Source organism: Leptonychotes weddellii, chromosome 5, assembly GCF_054177405.1.
Source record: "Leptonychotes weddellii isolate Sample4059 chromosome 5, ASM5417740v2, whole genome shotgun sequence".
In the NCBI taxonomy this organism is placed as follows: Eukaryota; Metazoa; Chordata; class Mammalia; order Carnivora; family Phocidae; genus Leptonychotes; species Leptonychotes weddellii.
Window position 1 is genome coordinate 32,075,871 of NC_138373.1, and position 15,656 is coordinate 32,091,526.

Below are 15,656 nucleotides of genomic sequence, written 5' to 3' on the forward strand. Positions count from 1 at the left end.
CCGACCACCCTCAGCCTCAGGTCTGACTGCTTTCCTCACAGTGTCTCCAGGCCCCTGCTCCATGACTTTGTCTGCCTGGGGTGCTCCATCGCTGGGGACCCAGGACAGGTGCCATCATCCACCCACAGGTGGCATTAAACTCACCATCCCCCAACCCCACCTCTCTGCAGCAAGCTCCCGGAGGGCAGAAATCTGTGTCTGTTGTGCTCAGCCTTGTATCCTGAGTGCCTAAAACAGGCCTTGTCACATAGTAGGTACTCAATAAATATTTGATGAATGAATGAATGAATGAATGAATGAATGAATGAATGAACAAACACCTTCTCTTCACCATGGTTCTGACTCAGGACCTACTGACCTTTGGTCAGTTCTCCTGGACCTTCCCTGGGACCACTATCATGCATTGACCCTCCTGTTCATTCATTCAGCAGTGACATTGAGCGCCTACTCTGTGCCAGGCACCTGGCTGAATGGGGGCAGACATGGGGACAAGGGCGCTAGCTCAGACTGCATGGATGTTGAGGGTTTTTTTTTTTAATATTTTAAAGATTTATTTATTTATCTTAGAGACTGAGAGAGCATGAGTGGGGGTAGGGGCAGAGGGAGAGGGAGACAAGCAGACTCCCTGCTGAGCGGGGAGCCAAACGCGGGGCTTGGTCCCAGGACCCTGTGATCATGACCTGAGCCGAGATCAAGAGTCGGACGCTTAACTGTCTGAGCCCCCCAGGCGCCCCAGATTGCAGAGTTTAAATCCTGAGTCCTCTCCTGACCACCTTGAGCAGACTCTTAACGTCTTGGAGCCTCAGTTTCCACATCTGAAAAATGAGGAGAGGAGGAGGGCCAGTTCATCATCTTTGTTGTGGTCATGGTTTCACCGTCGGGTGCTGATGTCAAACCCATTGGATGGTACACTTTATTTTTTTTAAAGATTTTATTTATTTGAGAGAGAGAGAGAGAGAGAGAACACAAGTGGGGAGGAGAGGGAGAAGCAGGCTCCTCACTGAGCAGGGAACCCAACATGGGGCTCAATCCCAGGACCCTAGGATCATGACCTGAGCCGAAGGCAGATGCTTAACTGACTGACTGTACCCCTGGATGGTACACTTAAAGATGTACCCTTTGTTATATGTCCATCACACCTCAATCAAGCTGGAATCCATAGGCCAAGCACATAGCACAGGGCCTAGCACATAGTACATGTTCAGCAGAGGTGGGATTGTTTGTCATTACTACATGTCTTACTTCACAGAATCCTTTCAAGACCCTATGGAACAGGTGTCAGAGTATTCCCATTTTGCAGGTGGAGAAGCTGAGGTTCAGAGAAGTGAAGACATTTCCTCAGGGTCACATAGCTAGGAAACAGAGGAGCTAGGATTTGACATCCTAACTCACTGGCTCTTCCCCTATTTACAAATGGGGAAACTGAGGTTCAGAGAGGTTAAGCCACTTGCCTAAGATCACACAGCTGGGTACATGGCAGAATCAGGATTCAAACCCAGGTTGGCTTCAAGCTAAAACCTAATTTGATTCTGCCCCCTGTGGCCTAGCTTGCCCATCACTCAGGCCTCCAGGCTCTGGAGGGAATAGTGTTCTGACCTTCTGACCTGGGCCATCCCCAGGGGCTGCCACACCCTGGACACTGGCCCCAGAAATGCAGCCCTACCGGTCTGGGCAGCGTGAGCCCTGGCAGGGCCCCACAAGGCGGGGTGGGAGCAAGAAAGGTTGGGCATTTAGGGGAGGACAGGAGATTTGGGGTAGGGTTGGGCAGCCTGTCCTGCGGGGATCCCAGGCTTGGCAGAGCCTGTCTGGTCCCACCCAGCTCCGCTCTCTGCCCTGACAGTGTGACCTCCTTACTGGGAGGCCCTTCTGGCCCGGCTGAGAGGCCCAGGGATGGGCTTAGAATGAGGTGTCCAGGGAGAGGGAGCAGGTTGTACTGGAAAGCAATCCAGGGTTCAAGATGAGGCCTGGATCTGCCAGATGGACTCATGTGCTAGTAGGGCTGGGTCAGAGTGGGTGAGGCAGGGTCTGAGAGTCACCCCTGCAGAGCTGAGGGTTAACCCCTCAGTGGCTGGGCCCGGGGGAAGGGCCAGGGCTGCCAGGGGCACCAGGGCCTCAGAGTGGCCACTATTCAATAGTTCGACAACAGACACAGCTGTGAGATACGCCCCTGCATCCAGAGGGCACGGGCAGGAGGGTCCTCTGAGCAGCAGCTCTCTGGGAGGGCGGCAGGGTGGCGCTGCCTGGCAGGCAGTGTGGAGATGGCCGGGATGGGGCAGCCTGCCAGGGGCCCCGAGTGGGTAGGGCCCCGAGGCACATTCTTGGGGGATGACTCAGGGGCAGGCAGGGTGGTTGACTAACCATGGACCCTTTCCTCTCCCCGCTGCCAGGGTCCAGCCTCCCGTCTGGCCCCAGGGGTGTTGTGGGGAGCTCACCAGGCCCCCAGCCCAGGACTGAGTGTGAGTCAGCCCAGCTGGGCTGGAGGGCCAGCATGATTTTTCCATCCCTTGCATTGTTCTGCAAGAAAAGTAAATACATGTTACAAAACCCAGGGTGAAGCTGGGCCAGTCCCCTCCTGTCCCCTTGAAGAGTGGGGAAGAGAGCGGCCTCCATGCCAGGTGCCTGGCACATCATGCCACAACTGACTTTCCCCCATTTTACAGATGGGGAAACCAAGATCCCAAAAGGTTAAGCCACCCCCTCGAGGGCACACAGGTGGGTGCGTGGCTGAGCCAGGATTCAAACCCAGGGGGGCTTCAAGCTAAAGCCTGTGGGCTCTTTCCTGGTGGGTGCAGACAGGGCCTGAGCATGTACTGCATCAGTCTGTGTTTCTCAGGGTGGTCCAGAGTGTGCTTCTCAAGGTGGCTTCAGCAGCCAGGGGGGAGGTGTTTGTAAACATGCAGACTCCTGGGCCCTTCTAGACCCACCCAACCAGGGAACTCTAGAATCTGCATTTTTAAAGGTTCCTCAGGTGGGGTGTGAGGTCACACAATTGGAGACAGGAGATGGCTGTCCGCAGGAGGATGAGAGGAGAAGGCACTGTGGTTAGGAACAGGCTGCTGGTCCCACACACACCTCTCTCTGGGGCTGGGAGAATGCTGCCCTTCTTGTTCCAAACTGGTTCACAGAAACACCCCAAGCCAGTGAGTGAGTGAGCACCTCTCCAACTGCTGGGGAAAAAAATGACAGCAAACAAGGAGGGTGTGGGTGACCCTTCAGAAGGCGGTGGCCTCCTGGGAGTCAGCAGCCTGGCCCCACTGCAGAGAGGGGACAGGGTTCAGGGACCGAGGGTGGCCTGGTTGCCAGGGCACTAGAAGGCCCTGCAGGTGCCATCTCCGTGGGTTTAACCATCAAGCAAACCCCAGGAAAGCAAACACCCTCCCCCGAACCTCCACCCCCACTCGACCAGGGGATGAGTCACTTGGCATAAGAGAGCTCTGTGGAACCAAACAAATCCCATCTGCCCAGAGGAGGATGCATGGGGCCAGAACACAGCTCCCACCCCATCCGGCCTGCCCACAGACGAGTGTCGTGCACACGTGTGTATGCACACAAAGCCGCACCAGCTCCAAGTCCAGATTTTAGAGAACAGAGCAGGGAGGGATGGTAAAGCACAGCCCAAATTCCTCCCTGAATTTGCTAATTCTCCCCAGCTGAGTCAGTGGGAGGCTGGGAGGGTGGAGGTGGGTGGGTGGGGGTCCGAGCTCAGGGCTGGAGCCGAATAACCCAGGAAACAGCCCCGCTGGGCCCCGGGCCTCTCAGGGCCTCAGTGCCCTTCCCTGGAACATGAGATAAGAGAGCTTTGGCCCAGGTGGGGAGGGCTGGCCTGCTTCACCCAGTGGGGGTCCTCGGGGAGAACCAATCAGCTGAGACATGTTGGGCGCATGCCCTGTTGCCTGGCATGGAGTCCGTCCTCCATAAACGAGAAATGCCATGAATATCATCAGTGTCATGACTGTCATCAGCAGCCGAGCTACAAGCAGGCTAACCTGGAAGTCTCTAGCCTGGTTTCCTTCCCAAAGCCAAACATCACCTCTATTTGTTTGTTTGTTTGTTTGTTTGAGAGGGGGCAAGTGAGCAAGCAGGGGGAGGGGCAGAGGGGGAGGGAGAGAGAATTCCAAGCAGACTCTGCACCGAACTTGGAGCCTGGCATGGGGCTCTACCCCACGACCCATGAGATCATGACCTGAGCCAAAACAAAGAGCCAGACCCTCAACTGACTGAGCCACCCAGGCATCCCCAACCATCACTTTTGTAAGCGGTGTGGGGAAAGAAGATTTGGAAATTGGGAGAAATCCAGAGTTTTGACACAGTTTGGAGTTCCTGTGACTGCTTATACCCCTCAGCCCCACAAGCCCCCAGCTACAGACGTAACCCCCTCCCATTTGTTGAGCCATCACTAACTGCAGGGGGCTTGCTAAGTGCTTCACACATGGGTGGGCTCACCTTCTGTGGTTGAAGTTATTGTTGTGTGCCCATTTCACAGATGAGGACAACTGAGGCCAAGAGGGGCAAGATGACTTGCCCATGTCCACACAGGGGAAAGGGACCAAGCGAGGACTCCAACCCAGGTCTCCCAGGATGCTCCTCCCATCTTTGGAGCCCTGATAAGGCTCTTCTTCCCAGACTCATCCAGGTGGGCTTTGTAGTTGTATCTTTGTCTCAGCTCTTAGACCATCAGCAACTTGAGGGTAGAGCGGCTTCAGCACAGATTCTTCGATTCCCCAAGTTTCATGTCTTTCATAATCTTTACCCACCATTATTTCCCAGGCCAGTAAGAAAGTCCAACGAGGAAGGAGGTTATTACATAGAGTGTGGTGGGTGCTGATAGAGGGGCACACAGCGGGGATTGGTGGGGGGCGGGCAGTGGAGGGGACAGCAGGGGAGGCACTGGGAAGAGGAAATGCCAGACTTGGTTCATTTTTTTAAAAAAGATTTTATTTATTTATTTGGCAGAGAGACACAGCGAGAGAGGGAACACAAGCAGGGGGAGTGGGAGAGGGAGAAGCAGGCCTCCCCGCCAAGCAGGGAGCCCCATGCAGGGCTTGATCCCAGGACCCTGAGATCATGACCTGAGCCGAAGGCAGACGCTTAATGACTGAGCCACCCTGGCGCCCCGAGACTTGGGTCATTTTTAAACAAGTTTTTAAAAAGCAACTAAAAAGGCAATTCATGCACATATAAAAGATAAAATCAAGAGATTAAAAAAATAAAAATAGATAAAAAAATAAACTCCAAATACTGTAAAAGAGTATACAATGAAAATTCAGATTTTTCTCTTGTCCATCCTGAGGAGACTCACAGCTAACAGTTTCTTGTGGATCCTTCCAGAAGCTTTCTGTGCATATACACATGTATATTCTCTCCCTTGTACTTCTGGTGCCTGACCACGTGTATCCACATCTGCCCCTCATTCATTTCCAGCTGCATGGTCTCCTAGTGTGGATGCACAGTGGTTACTTAACCACTGTCTCCCCATGGCCATCAGCTTGTCTCCAGGGCTGTCTCCATAGCAACAGTGCTGCCACGAACATCCCCTAAAGCATGCTTATCTCCCATGTAAGAGTCCCCTGTAGGGATAGGTAAGGAGAAGTAAGAAAAGGGTTTCCAGGCAGAGTTGCCGCATGGGCAAAAGCAGAGGGATCAACAAGGTACCTTCCTGTGCCGCTGGCTATGGCCCACTTGGGGTTGTGGGTGGGTAAGCTCTGTGCGGAGTTCGGGTTCTGCAGGCCCCAGGTTCCCTCTCCCCCCACAGTTGATATCTGTTCCCAATGTCAGCAGGCTGGAGTTGAGTCCCTTTGTGCCCTCCAGGCCCCATCCCTTAAGAGAAAGTCACCTTTGCTGTATTTTGTTTTTCCCCTTTTCTTATCATTGTAGCGGAACCAGGCAGCCAAAGCTGGGAGAAGGTTAGTATCGGCTGAATGAGTGAATGAAGGAACACACTGAAAGCAATAGGCCCTCCCCAAGAAAAATGTACATATGGACACACATTTTGAAAGAAGCTATGAGGATTCACAGACCCCCTGAAGTTCACCCACAGATGCCTCATTAAGAATAATATTTTCCTGGGCGCCTGAGTGGCTCAGTTGGTTAAGCAACTGCCTTCGGCTCAGGTCATGATCCTGGAGTCCCAGGATCGAGTCCTGCATCAGGCTCCCTGCTCAGCGAGGAGCCTGCTTCTCCCTCTGACCCTCCCCCCTCTCATGTACTCTCTCTCATTCTCGCTCTCTCAAATAAATAAATAAATCTTAAAAAAAAAAAAAGAATAATATTTTCTTAGAGTCTCTGTAACACTTTGAAACTGAAGTCCTTTGGTGGCAGGGACAAGAGATGGTCTAAAGGACGCTGTGTCTCTCAGATGCTCCAGTAAAAGCCTTTGGGAATCAATTTCCATAGCACTGTCTTTATTTTATAAATAAAAACATGTGGGGAAGGGACTGGCCTGAGGACTCAGGATCCTCAGCAGGGGGCTCCTGCCTCCCTCCCCTGCAGACCTCATTGCTCCTCCTTTCCCGCTAGGCTCAGACCCCACCTCCACTCCCCTCTAAAGTGGCACTGAACCTTTCCAGCTGTCCGGGCCCCATTTGGGCTCACTGCCAGACTCGGTTTACTGCCTGTTCCACTGCAGCCTTCTCGACTGGTACACACCTAACACCGGGTGCACAGTGGCCCACTGTCTAACCCAGGGACACCGTGGCACACAATTTAACCTGGGCACATGTTGGCAGAATTCTGTAACATGGCGATTTTGAACGAGAATCCAGCCGCTTTTATGACCAGCCATGAAGTATTTCTATCATGCCAGGGCCTGGAGTTATTAGTTTCAAAGGATTTTTTTTGTCTGCCCTAGATAGCCCACTTCCTGCACATTTGGGCCAGACACTGTGCTAAGTACTTTGTGTGAATTCTCAACAGGACTCTCCTCCTAACCCTTGGGGCTGTGGGCAGTTGTTATCACTGTTTGACAAATAAGGAAACTGAGGCTGGGAGCGGTAAGACGTCTTGCCAGGTGTCAGCTGCGGCTGAGGTCGGGGATGTGAATCAGGCAGGCGCGCTCCACAACCTCTTTTCTCGATTGCCATTGGCACTGCTACCACCTGAATGTAATTCACCAGCTAGCCAAGGCCCAGAGACCTGTCTGGTCCCAGCCACACCTGTCTGGGGGGAACCCACCTGGATGTGACCCAAGGAGATGGGAGCGCGGCGCGCGAGGGGCAGCGGAGAGCCAGGTGAGGGCCCTCAGCCAAGGGGCGCGCCAGGCCCGAGGGAGGGGGGGTTGAGTGTGGGGCTGGGTATGCCCGGGCCTGTGCGCCCCCGCCCACCTGCCAGACACTAGAGTGCGGGGGCCGGGGAGGGTGGGCGGTGTCCCGACAGGTCCCCGTGTGCCATCCCCAGCCCAGGCTGGGCGCTCCACTCGCTCGTACCAGGCCTAGGGCGCGCGCCCAAGGGGCCTGGAAGCCCCGCCCGCACGGTGGCCCCTCCTCCGGGAAGGTAAGCACCACCTCTGGCCCGAGAGCCAGAGGCCCGCGGGCGCCCCGCCCCCCGTGGGTAGTGACCGGTCGCCGCAGTCGCCGCGCCGCACTAGGGGTTTCTGCGCCACCGCTCGCTCACCTGCGTCCGCTGCCCGTCCCTCGGTGCGCGCCGGGCCCGCCCGCCTCCCACTGCCAGCCCGGCGCCGCGACCCGCCGCCCCCGCCCGCGCACTCCGAACGCCACCATGAACTCGCTCTTCAGGAAGAGAAACAAAGGCAAATACAGCCCCACCGTGCAGACCCGGAGGTGAGCAAGCGCCGCACGCCGCGCCCGGGACGCCCGCGGGAAACCAGCGCGCTGAGGGGCGCCCTAGGCTGGGAAGCACAGCCCCGAGCGTTGGGGGAACGGCCTGGCCCGGAGAGCTGCAGGGGGCCCCCCCGAAAGCGTGGCCAAGGGGGCGGGGAGCTGAGCCGGTAGTGCGCCGCAGGCGGGAATGCGGCTCCCGAGGGACACCCTTGAGCTGGCAAGCCCTGCCGGGGTGGGAATGGGGATGGGCTGGGGGGCGCCCGAGGAAAAACATGATACTTGGCACTGGAGAGTTGTAGGAGCTCAGGGAACATTAACTTGGTACAGGGAACTTCTGTGTCTCAGGGTCGCCCTTGCGCCGGGGATTCTCCTGAGACGGGAAGCACCGCAGGGATGGACAGTGGTGTGTCGGGAGGACGCTACACCCAAGGCAGGGGCACCGCAGGGGACTCAGGAAGTTTCGTCCAGGGGCTCACGGGGGGAACGGAGATTGAGCTGGGCGGGGGAGGGGGCGCTCGCCAGCGCTTCTTGGAGAGCGCGCAGGTGCTCCTGGCTCGGTGGGGCTAGAGGTGGGGGTGGTGCGTGGCGGGGCGATGGTCTGTGTGCCACCTGCCGCAGCGGTTCCCGGGAGCTGCCACCCTGCCCTCCAGAGCTTCACCAAGAAAAACCCGTGGTGGGGGGGGGTCGGTGGGGACACAGGCTGAGGCACCCCCCTTTTCCCATGCCGGGGTTTGCGCTGTGGCCGGGCGTCATCGGAGCCTCCTTCTCGCTGCATGACTTCCCAGGGGTGTGCCCCACCCCCCAGTCCAGAAACTGGCGGCGTCTCTGAGCCTCAGGTTCCCAGGGCGGCCTGGGAAGGGAATGACATGTCTTGATGTGTTTGCGTTGAGACGGCAGCCGACGTCCGTTTTGATAAGCCTAATGTATTCATTTAATAACCGGTTTAGGGAAGCCTCTTGGAGATGCTGAGATTGAGGGAAGGGGTGGGACTTTGACCCTTACAAGTATGAGGTGGGGGCTCCTGACTAGGAGGGTGCACTTTATCAAGCTTCATTCAGGCGGGAGACAGGGCGAATTGCAGTGTCCACCTGCCTGGCAGTATCCACCCTAACATGCCCCACCTCACCATGATCCTCACTCCCATCCAGGCCCAGAAGAAGGTGAGAAGACTCTGGCCAGGGCTCCCACGGTACTCCCGTGGTCCAGCCCAGGCAGACCCCCTCAGACAGGTGCAGGCATGCCTGGGCACTCCATTACTGTGAGTGCCAGCTTTTTCAGAAACTGCACCGCCCTGTGATTTCAGGGTCCCCCATCTCTCCTTTGGACTGTTTCAAGCTCAGAGGCATTTATTTTCCCCTCCATAGTACCCCCCATCCCCCGCAGCCTCCCCAGGCTTTCACAACCCCAGAGATTGGGCAGGGCCCTGTAGGCTGTTCCTCTGTGGCTGAGTCCAGCTGGCTCTCAAACCTAGCTGGGGTCCCGTCCAGTCCCTGAGCTGTTCCCTGGAGCATTGCACAATTGCATACTCTGTGCCAGCCACAGAGGACTGTTCTGTTCTCCCCCCACCAGGACTTGGGCCCCTCCAGTTCTTCACACATGCACACACCCACACACCAGGAGATGGGCCAGGCCTCACCCTGCCCTCTGCTTCCCCCATTCCTCCAGACCCTAATTCCTCCAGCTCTCTGTCTGGTCCCCCAATAGAAGGTTGGACCTAACAAGGTTATGATGAAATCATACATGCTGGGAGGATCTTAGCTTTCCCAACAGAGGATAGGAAGGAAGGACTTCCCATCCTTTATAGCTGCGTAGACTCCAAGGGCCTGGGGTGACAAGGACTCAGGGTCCTACCCCTCTCCTGCCCCCTTTCCCTTCCCTGCATACTTCTGGCCCAAGGCAGCCACCATCTGCTGTTTGCTGACAGCCATTGATCTCAGATCTCAGCTTTGAGGTTTCTTCCTCCAGGAAGCCTTCCTGATTCTCTCCCCCAGGATGGGATGAGAGACTCTTCCTTTGGGCTCTATGGCCTGGCACAGACAGCTCTGAGTAGGAACCGGGTGCTTCCCTCCCTGATCTCACCAGACCAGTGCATCCCTCTGCCCCTTCCCCTCGGTGGGGACAAGTTCATGGACTGGTTTGTGGGCTGGGGGGCAGCCTCTTGCCCCATTCTCTAAACAAGAATCTTCTGAGTGTCACCTGGTGCCTAGCACTGTCCTTGTAGCTCTAAGATGTGGTCACGGATCATGGGGGCACTGACCCTCAATCATTCATCCTGAGTTTTTGGGGGGCCCCCTTTGTCTGAGGGAGGGTGGGGTTGCCAGGGAGATAAAGCATGGCAAGGTGAGTGAAAGCTCCGACCCCGAGAGCAGAATGCCTCGCTTCTGAACCCGGCTTTGCCACAGCTGCTATAGACAGGTCAGGGAACCGCTCTGAGCCTCAGCTTCCTCATCCCCAAAGCAGGGATGGTGTGAATACATGTCTCCAGCCTGAGGTCCTGGGGGGAGCAAATGTGACAATGGACAGAATGCCCCTAGCACACAGGAAGTACCCAGACATGGGGTCAGCAGCACCGTCTTCAGCGGAGGGGACCCAGGACCCAGAAGCCAGGAAGCCACAGAAGAGCTTTCGTGGAGAAAACTGCCCCTCCCTGTTTGTCCACTTTTTAGCATCTGAAACTGGGGAGGGCTGGGACAGGTGAACCCCGCTGCTCCTGTCACCCTGGTTCCTAATAACAGGTGTGGGAGCTGATGTTCACACCTGAGCTAATGACAGGGTCAGGCCTGACGGTGCAGGTCACTGAGGATGAACATGGGCATCCAGCCCAGCAGGGAAGGTCTGGAGGGGACCTGCTCCCACCGTCCTGAACCCTGAACTGTGGCTGATAGTGCAGCCCCTACCAGCTGCCCCTTCTTGGTTATGCAACCCAGGGCGAGCTGCTTGGCCTCTGAGTCGGTGTTTCCTCCAACTGTAGAATGGGCATAAGCATAGTTCCTGCTGGATGATATTGTTGGCATGAAGATTAAATGAAATAACACAGGGAAAGAGTTGAGAGTTTTAGGAGGCCTCAATCTACGGTCTCTATGATGATTATAACTATTGAACAAATGCAGATAAGGTACCTACCACGTGCCTGGGATTGAACTGGATGCCGACGGACAGGCTGCACAACTCAAGGGCTGCCGTTCCCGGGGAGTGGAGGAGACATTGACAATCTCCTTGTACTTGATGGAGTTATGCTTAACTACTAGTGCGGTTACAGGACTGTTTCCTGGCGGTGGGACATAGAGCTGGATAGACGAGGTCTCTAGCCCATCGGCTCTGGTGCCCCTGACTGGTCTGAAGTAAGAGCTGTCAGGGCTAGGGTGGAGACCTAGGAGATCAGGCAGGACTTCCTGGGGAGGTGTCCGACCTGTCATGGGGAGGAGTGGAATGATTAAAATCCAGCTGTGGAGTTAGACTGAATTCTGCCTCCTTTTGATTTTGGCAAAGAAATTTGGCCTCACAAAGCCTCAGCTTCCTCATCTGTAAAACGGGACTAATTTTGCCCCTCCACCCGGACCTGGGTCCCAGTAAGCACCCAGCAGCCTGGCCTCACCTCTCAACCTCACCTGGGTTGCATCCTGCCAAGAATCGCCCTGTCTTAATGAGGAGGACCCTGTGTGGGAGGTGGGGCCCAAGGCTTTAAGGGCTGGTGAAAGGGGTGCCTGCCCTCCTGGAAGCCAGCTAGGGTACCCTGAGCCTCTTGCTGGTTAAGAGCACAGAGTCTGATGTCAGCCGGTGTGAGTTCAAGCCCTCACTTTGCCCCTCCTGACTGTGTGACCTTGGGCATGTCTCTTAACATCTCTGAGTCTTAGATTCTTCATCTGTGAAATGGGAGTGATGATAGCAACCCCCAGCTGGTGAGGTTGCTGGGTGCGCAGCCCCAGACCCGGCTCACAGTGAGTGCTCGGTTAACTCCAGCAGCCAGTACCAGTAAGCGCACACTATTAAGGGCAAGGATAGTGTTAAGCCCAGAGCTGACCAGGCAGCTGGTCTCCTCTTCCCAGGTGGGGCAGGAGATCAGCTGACTCTCATCCATTCACCTCAACATTCATGGGGCGCCCACCTCAAGTAGATCCACGGAGACACACCTGCACACATTGATCAGTGACAGCTGGAAAGCCTGAACAATTTGGGGAGGATTCTGTCAGCAAAGCCCCCCTCCAACCACATGGGTGACTTGTACTGGAGTGATCCAGCCATTTCTCAAGCACCTACTGTGTGCCCAGCATGGCCATGGGTGGGTGTTAGGGCGCCTCATTCTGACACCATGCCAGCCAGGCTGGTGTTGGTGTCTCATTTCTCAGACGGTAACACTGAGGCCAAGAGTAAAGCCAGTCACCTTGGGCGCATAGCTCACAGGTGGCTGATGCTGGTGGCCCAGGAGGCCCTGGAAAGGGAGAGTAGGTTCCGTCCCCCCATCCCACCCCCCCCACCCCCCCTCCCGTCTGGTGGCAGCCGGCTCCAGGGATTGCCCCAGGCCAGATGGTAGAGTCACTGGCTTTTGTATTCCCTGACTCCGCCCCAGCAACCCTGTCTGCTTCCCCTCTCTCTGGCTTTGCCCTCACTTGCCCAGTCCTCCTCTGGGCAGAGGGAAGGAGATCTGATAAATTAGGTTCAGAACAGAACGGCACTGAACCTTTAGAATGGCTGCTAATGCTGGCATTTTGAGCATTGTCAGGGGCAATCATCTGGGGATAGGAAGTTTTGGGGGGGAGAGGCTTAGCTCAATTCATACCATTTAGGCAATACCCCAAGGAGGGTGAGGGGCACCCAAAGGGCCCTGGGCACTGGGGAGAAGCTGCCTTTAAGAGCATTTCCAAGGCTCCTTGTCAAGCGGGGAGGACCTGGGCTTCCCAGCTCCCTTCTACCTGCCACTCTCCCGGCCTGCCTGCCCCAGCCTGTCTCTGCAGGGGGAAGGGGGAAATGGCCTCTGGTCTTTGTTCTCTCTGCTCCTGGTGGCCCTTCTGTGTTTCAGCCTCCTGAGCCTGGGGAGGGAGGCCCCTCGTGCCCCAGGCAGGAGGTTGCTGTCTGCAGGGGCCAGCCCTGCATTGTCTTCCGTTTTGCCTTGCCTATCCTTGCCTAGCTAGCAGCCCAGGCCCTCTTGCCTGCATACTTGCAGTAGCCTCTTCACAGTTCCTGCTTCTACCCTGACAACTTAGTCCCTTCTCCCCATGGCTGCCAGGGAGCTCTTTGCAAGATGCATATCTGATCCTGTCCCCTGCTGCTTGCCCCTTGCCCCTGGGTTCCCTGGTTGCGGCAGCCCTGCGCACACAAATGTGTGTCCCTCACCCTGTCCTTTCCACACTGCATCCAACCATGTGGCCTTTGCCCACCTTGTTCCTCCTGCCTGGAATGCTCTTCCTACCCCTTTTGGCTCATTTCTCTTCCTCTTTCTTGGTTGGTCTCTGTTCCTTAAGCCCTCTCTAACCTCTTGTCTTGCCCATCTTCTCAGTCCTTATTTCAGCAGCCATTTGACTCTGGCCCTTTGGCCAGATGGGGATGGATTTCTCCCTGCCACCAGACTGGCTGGTGTAGCACATATGCTGAATGAATGAATGAATGAATGAATGAATGAGGTGAGCCGTGAAGCACTGCGAAGATTCTCTCGCTCCCTAAACCCGTGTGCACACACACACACACCCAGGACGGTGGGGGTGGGGGTTGGGACAGAATATGAGGGCCTGAACAGAGAGTGCCGCTGACCCCTGCCCTCATCCAGCCACCTTCTGTGTGCTCAGTAAACAGGCGACAACAATGCAGGGTGGTAAGTGCTGAGACAGTGGAGGCAGAGGGTCCCTGAGCCAGCCCGAGGGCTTCTGGGGGACCAGCAGGAGGTGGGTGGATCAGGAGAGCCCAGAGGGCGGATGAGGCGGGGTAGGTGTGCATCCATGTGCATAAGCCTGAAAAATCATCAGTGAACAAAGCTAATGAAAGAGACAGTACATTTATATACGTTTTAAAAAACATTCATGCAAAGGAATATGATGTTTCTGGATAGACACAGGTACATAGTGGAAAGCATGAAAGGGGCTTAGGAGGAAACCAGCAGCTCCAAAATTACCCTCCCCCAGAGGAGGGGGCCAAAGGGATAATGAATGATAACATTATATTTCTTTGTAAACAAAATCCAAAGCAAATACGGCAGTGTGGGAACATCAACTAAGTCTTGGTGATAGGATTCTATTCTGTACTTTTCTGCATGTTTGAGCTAGATCCTGGGTTTTCAGGTCTTTTAATGTGAGGAGGGGGATGGGCAAGGAGAACTGGCAGGAAGAACAGAGTAGGCTGGAGCCTGGAAGGGAGCCTGGAGTCCTGTGTCTCAGAGTCCAGTCAGTAGTGGGAGAAGGGGTCTCGGGGAGGAAGAGGAGATGAGCCTGGGAGGGACAGGTCCTGAGGCCAGAGGAGCAAGCCTGGAAGGCAAGCAGGGTGGTTCCATATCGGGAGTCACAGATGGAAAGTCTCAGGAAGGCGGCAGGGGTATTGGGAAAGGTATGAACATCCAAGAGGCTCAAGGTTGAGTCCTGGCTTGGAGCGGCTGCCCTAAATTATGATTATGTTGTGTTTCTTGGATGATACTACCCTAATCTCTCTTTCAGGTGAGGCTCAGAGTTTCAGTAGCCTGCCCAGAGACTCGGAGTTACTCTAACACAGGCATTCTGAGCCGGGAGCAGGCAAGCTGGCCACCAGAGTGTCCCAGCTGGCCACCTGGCCCACCCTTTCCTGGGCAAAGGGTTTGTCAGGTCTTGTAGGGGAACTGCACACCCAGCTGCTCCCTGGCTGGCAGCTCCATCTGCTGCCCGCTGACCCCGAAAGGCTGCATGGCTGCAAGAAAATAGCTGTGTGTAGAATTCCTTGCTGCCCCAGTGGCCTGGGCTCGGATTTCAGACTCCTAGCTTTTCTGGTTTTCACTTCTCCGTCCTGGGCATGGGGACATAGTGGTTCCAATTTAAAGTTGAGGAAGGATTCTAAGTTTGTGTCGGGAACTGAGGGCTCAGTCCTGCCGCCCCAGATAAGGAGCTTGACTCTTTCCAAGTGTAAAATGGGCAACCAAACCCCACTGTTCCTGAGGGGGAAGCCGAGGCCCATGGGCAGGGACAGAGGGCATGGTGGGTGGAATAGAAAGAGCCTGAGTTTAGGAGTTGCAGACCTCCCCCTTCAGGCCCAGCTGTGCCACTTGTCAGCTGTGCTGCAGGTCACATTCCCACCCCTCTGGGCTTGATGAAGGCAGGGACTTTGCATGCTGTGCAGTCACTCCCATACCCCCAAGAACGGTGCCAACCACACGTAGCAGTCAGTAAACAGTGGTGGGAGGTCTCTCTTGAATCTGTGAATTGGAGTAGTGTAAGCTTGTGGGGAACACTAGAGACAGTGGGTTTACAACAGCAGGGATGCAGTAGGTGCTTAATAAATGGAGCCTGGCACTCCTGCTCTTGGACCTGGGATGATGTCCTGACACCCGGGGGCACCAAGATTGGCTTAAGCCCCATTTTTTTTTTTTAAAGATTTTATTTATTTTTTAGAGAGCGAGCGAGAGAGAAACAGCATGAGAGGGGAGAGGGTCAGAGGGAGAAGCAGACCCCCTGCTGAGCCAGGAGCCCAATATGGGACTTGATCCCAGGACCCTGGGATCATGACCTGAGCCGAAGGCAGACGCTTCACCATCTGAGCCACCCAGGCGCCCTCAAGCCCCATTTAAACCTTGCAAAAATCTTCAAGGTTAGCCCTGGTGTTACTCAAGGCAGCTTGAACTTCTGCATGTGGGTAACGAGAGCCCGAGAGCAAATGCCTGACACGGGCCTGGAGGTAGGGTGGCTTTGTGGGGCGGAAAGAGATTAGGCC

At 55.6% G+C, this 15,656-nt stretch overlaps 1 protein-coding gene across 2 annotated transcripts in view; it reads left to right on the forward strand.

Annotated features, from left to right (window-relative positions):
- PPL (periplakin) overlaps positions 1–15,656 on the forward strand; it is a 57,348-nt gene that overhangs the window by 5,635 nt on the left and 36,057 nt on the right. The window contains exon 1 of one of the 2 annotated variants that reach the window (XM_081820091.1): positions 7,512–7,775. The exons of the other annotated variant lie outside the window; for it this stretch is intronic. Coding sequence (XP_081676217.1) covers positions 7,714–7,775 — 62 coding nt within the window. The 5' untranslated portion in view covers positions 7,512–7,713. Of the gene's footprint in view, positions 1–7,511; positions 7,776–15,656 lie in introns of those variants that run through there. 2 annotated transcript variants of the gene reach the window in all.